A 5,501-nucleotide genomic window follows, 5' to 3' on the forward strand; every position below is an offset into this window, starting at 1 on the left:
ACAGACAAAACACCTGTGTACTTAAAGGATTATGTGTGCTCCATTCCCAAACTTTGACCCCATCATTTTGTTCCTATTTCTCCTTGTGTGACACCCTCCAATAGCAATTCTAGTACATCATCTTTTTTCTTTAACACTTTAGTATCCCATGCACAATATGTATCCCTAAATGCCTTAGTTCCAGATAGTTAGTAATTTGTCAAGAGCATCTCACTTGATTGTGAAACTAACTCATATGAAAGAAGCAACCATGAATCCTGCTTGGCAAGCTGCAATGACACAAGAAATTAAAGCATTACATTCTAATAACACTTGGGACTTAGTCCCTCTACCAGCTGGTAAAAAAGCACTAGGGTGCAAGTGGGTGCACATAATTAAACACAAATCAAATGGGGGTGTTGAGAGATTCAAGGCAAGGCTGGTTGTAAAAGGGTACACACAACAAGCTGGAATAGACTACACTGAAACCTTTTCTCCAGTTGTTAAGATGACTATAGTGAGAGGGCTAATTGCAACAGCAATTAAAAAAGGGTGGCAGCACTTTCAACTGGATGTGAATAATGCATTCCTTCATGAGACCTTCATGAAAAAGTGTATATGGATGTACCTCATGGTCTGGTAGTAGAGAGGCCAGACTTGGCGTGCAAGCTAAATAAGTCCCTTTATGGCTTAAAGCAAGCAAGTAGGCAATGGTATGAAAAATTAGCAGAGGCATTGTGTTTAAGAGGGTATGTACATTCAATGCTAGATTATTCCTTGATTTACAAGAAAGCTGGAGCTTCAGTCATTTTTATTGTTATGCATGTCGATATGTTATAATCACAGGGTCCTAACTAGATAAGATTGAATCACTAAAAGGGTTCCTATACGAGATAATCATTAAAAGGATTCCGACATGAGACATTTAAGATAAAGGATTTGGGGAGGTTGAACTACTTCTTAGGGCTGGAGGTTTTGTATAAACATGACAGTGTCCTAATATCCCAAAGGAAGCTCACCATGGATCTATTGAAGGAATATGATTGTTTGCAGTACTTTTCAATGCCTTATCCTCTTGATCCTTCAATCAAGTTAAAGGTATATGAGGGTACCCTGCTTCCAGATCCAACATATTATAGAAAGTTGATTGGTAAACTGAATTTCCTTACTAATACTAGACTCGACATTGCTTGTAGCGTGCAATACTTGGGTCAGTACATGCAAAGTCCTATAGATCCTCACCTGGAGGTTGCATTTCATGTGCTAAGATACCTCAAAGAAGATCCAAACTTGGACATCTTTCTTTCTAATAGTGACGAGTGACGCCTACAAAGTTCGAGCCTTCTGTGACTCAGATTGGGCAACCTATCCTGAGTCCAGAATATCACTAAGTGGGTATATAGTGCTTCTTGGGGACAGTCCTATTAGCTGGAAGCCAAAGAAATAGTCTATTATTGCTCTTTCTTCTGCTGAGGGAGAGTACAGGTTCGCTAGGAATATGGTTGGGGAGTTGGTTTGGCTTGCAAGGCTGCTAGATGAGCTCACTATACCCCTATGTTTCCCCATACCAGTCTTCTGTGATAGCTAAGCTGCCCTACACATTGCCAAAAACCCAGTGTTTCATGAGCGTACGAAGCATATTGAAGTGGATTGTCATTTCGTCTGCGACAAACTTCAAGAAGGGATGATTTCGTTACATTACATTCCTACAAAGGAACAGCTGACCGGCATATTTACCAAGTCTCTTACTGGTGTTGCGCCCCCCTTTTTTCCCCTTCCAACGGAGAGGAGTTTCCGGGTTTCGACATTCATGGGGTGTAATGACTCGTTCCTTTTGGAAATTGGGTATTTTGAAGAATCGCCACCTAATGATTTTGGCGCATTAGGACACCTATAGAGTTATTTTGCAACTATGTTTAATAACCAGAGATTGGGTAAGGGCTTGAAATTATCCCAAGGGGAAGGTATTAGGCACCCCTAAGGATCCACTAGTGTGGTTCCCGACAAGATAGTTTTTTGTGAATTTGTACAATTAGCAAGTAATCAAATAAAAGGCTCAAGTAATAGGGGATTTAAGTTTGAGTACACAAGTGCAAACAATTATTAAAAGGCAAGGTTTTGGAAAAAGAGTTATAAGCTAGACATGCTTGTAAAATTAAAAGGGGGTCCTATGTTTATTTATAATATGGATCACCTTAATACAATACCCGGTATGACACTTCCCAGAAGAGGGGATACCCGTGGTATTAGCGCACCGGTCATCATATCCATATCTACCCTTCCCACCCCATTAAGGTATTAAAAAGCGGATTGGTCTCGACCTCTATCGCATGTGATAAGATAAAAATACTATGCATAATATGAGTTGTTGTTGAATCCTTAATACTAATATTGTTATTCTCTTGTAGGTAATATCAAAATATAAATAAAGGAATAAATAAGAATGAAGAAGGAAGTTGAAAATGGAAAAGAAAGAAGCTAGCATCAGCAAAAGTCACGTGTACACTTGGTGTACACCATTCTCTTATCAAAATTTATTTAAACATTGGCAAGTTGGCAAGATGAAAGACAAAGTTTACATACACGGCAAAATCAATGGAAATATCTATAAATACCGTCATTTTACAAAGTTGCGGGACACAATTCTCGGGGAGGAGAAATCGAGACAAAAAATTGAAATCTTCTTTTTCTTTCTTCTACTTTCTTCTTCAGTTATCCGATGTAGGAAATTACTCTAGTTCCTATTTCTATTTAAATAGGAGAATTATTTTTTTGAATATTTCTTTCTATTTTCTTAGTTAATGGGCAAGAATATTTCCGTTGTCAGTACTAATTCCATTATGGAGTAACTTTTCTTGTGTTGGGAGAATGGCGGATCTTAATATTTTTATATAATAATAGATATTATTCTTCAATTTCACATGCTTGAGCTGAAACTTTTTATTTAAATTTTATATGCTTTATAGTTGGGTGTTATTTAAATTGTCAACATCTATCTATTTCGTACTACATTTTAACTACGTACTAATTCTGTAATCGAAAGAGGCGGAAGAAGTAATTTAGTTAAATTTGGTATTGATAAATATTAACTTTATTTAATGACATCTAGCTCTTATATGTTAAAATTGATTCTACAACTATTTATAATTGAAAGAGGTGATATTGTAATAGTCAGTTATAAACAAGTAGGGTAACCGAAAGGAACTTACTAAAAAAGAGCATGTTTCAGTTTAAGCATATATTTTTGGCTCTTTAATATTACTATTTTGACGCTTAATTTGTATAACCGAGAGGAGTGCAATTAATTATTTAACTTAAGTAATAATATATAAATGTAATCGTGAGAGGCATTTGTAACATTTATGAGAAATAGAAATTAAAGAATAAATATATCTACTATATAATAAAAGTATTAAGTGAAGTCAGGATCCCAACACCTGTTTATTATATTTGTGAGAAATAAAATATTTTCTACTGCTCTATTCATGCATTTTTAGTTAGTTAATTTACAACTCAACTCTTTTTGATTTTCTCAAATAGTAATTAAAATAAAAAACGTCTGTAGAATAGACAAACCAATCTCTGTGGGTTCGACATCTTTCTATACTATAATTTCATAGAGTACGAGTTTAATTTTTACACATGCCAGACACTCGTCAACATGCTATTACCGTCCCATTCCTATCAGTCCCAGAGGAATTTAGGACTACTATTCCTATAAGAGAGAGGATTTAGGCTGACACTTAGGTTTAAAGGTGAAAAGGCTAAGGCGACATACAAAAACACGTAGGACTGCATTTAGAGGGGGGAACATATAAACAATGAGAAGGCTCATGTATACCTCCGCAAACAATGCATATAAATAGCATGACTTAAACACAGTTAAGGTCTGAATTTTAAAAATCCTAAAGCAGAGTTTGAGTCAGAACTAGATTTATTGTATAACTCAGAAAAGAAGTCCGAATCAGGCCTGCCTGCTGGTTATAGCAGTTAGTAATTAACAAAGGTAGTTCCAATTTTATTTAAGTAATTACCTAAGGCTTGCCTAGGCGTAATGGTGATGTCCTATGAGCATCACCATTATGCCTAGGCAAGCCTTAGGTAATTACTTAAATAAAACTGGAACTGCCTTTGTTAATTACCAACTGCTACAACCAGCAGGCAGACCTGATTCAGACTTCTTTTCTGAGTTATACGATGAATCTAGTTCTGACTCAAACTCTGCTTTAGGATTTTTAAAATTTAGACCTTAACTGTGTTTAAGTCATGCTATTTATATGCACTGTTTGCGGAGGTATACATGAGCCTTCTCATTGTTTATATGTTCCCCCCTCTAAATGTAGTCCTACTTATTTTTGTATATCGCCTTAGTCTTTTCACCTTTAAACCTAAGTGTCAGCCTAAATCCTCCCTCTTATAGGAATAGTAGTCCTAAATTCCTCTGGAATTGATAGGAATGAGATGGGTAATAGCATGCAATAGAGGTCGAGACCAATCCGCGCTTTAATACCTTAACGGGGTGGGAAGGGTAGATATGGATAGGATGACCGGTGCGCTAATACCACATGTATCCCCTCTTCTGAGGAGTGTCATACCGGGTATTGCATTGAGGTGATCCATATTATAAATAAACCAAGGTCCCCTTTTACTTTTACAAGTATGTCTAGCTTATAACTCTTTTTCCAAAACCCTGCCTTTTAATAATTGTTTGCACTTGTGTACTCAAACTTAAATCCCCTATTACTTGAGTCTTTTATTTGATTACTTGCTAATTGCACAAATTCACAAAAAACTATCTGGACGGGAACCACACTAGTGGATCCTGAGGGGTGCCTAACACCTTCCCCTTGGGATAATTTCAAGCCCTTACCCAATCTCTGGTTATCAAACATAGTTGCAAAAGAACTCTATAGGTGTCCTAATGCGCCCTAAATTATTAGGTGACAACTCTTCAAAATACCCAACTCCCAAAAGGAACGAGTCATTACATCCCATGAATGTCGAAACCCGGAAACTCCCCTCCGTTGGAAGGGGGAAAAAAGGGTGGTGCGACAGCATGGCGACTTTGCTGGGGATATTTAGGCTTTTACCATTTCAGACTGTTCTTGTGAATTTGTACCTCCCTTATGTGCAATTACTTGTTTAAATTTCTTTTTCAAATGCGAAACTGACATGTCTTCATGTTTCTTTCCTTTATTGCCGCTTTAAATTATAAAACTCCTTTATTTATCGCTTTCTTAACGTGCAAGTATATGTCAACATGTTTTTTTAATTATTGCATAATCATGCTCAACATCATACTCCACTCGTGCCAAACAAATACTATAGCAATGCTTATAATGAGTGGTTGCACTCTTCCTATATCATTACCCCCTAAATTCGGAAAGACATATTTGCGGTAAAACTAGTTGATCAGCAGTGCAGTCGACAGTTCCGTGCCTTCCCCCTTGAGTTGTCCGCTCAAGGGTACCAGTCTAAAACCCCATAGAAACCTTACTCTGTTTAAATTGTGCACGTATCAT

The 5,501-nt window shown here is 36.9% G+C and overlaps 1 protein-coding gene across 1 annotated transcript; it reads left to right on the forward strand.

The window, feature by feature from the left end:
* Positions 1 to 250: 250 nt before the first annotated feature.
* LOC107798590 (putative mitochondrial protein AtMg00820) lies at positions 251 to 1,302 on the forward strand. The gene is made up of 2 exons (XM_016621599.1): positions 251 to 613; positions 1,033 to 1,302. The coding sequence occupies exons 1-2, from the start codon at positions 251 to 253 to the stop codon at positions 1,300 to 1,302; spliced, it is 633 nt and encodes a 210-aa protein (XP_016477085.1).
* The last annotated feature ends 4,199 nt before the right edge of the window (positions 1,303 to 5,501 follow it).

Source organism: Nicotiana tabacum, chromosome 10, assembly GCF_000715075.1.
Source record: "Nicotiana tabacum cultivar K326 chromosome 10, ASM71507v2, whole genome shotgun sequence".
NCBI lineage: Eukaryota > Viridiplantae > Streptophyta > Magnoliopsida > Solanales > Solanaceae > Nicotiana > Nicotiana tabacum.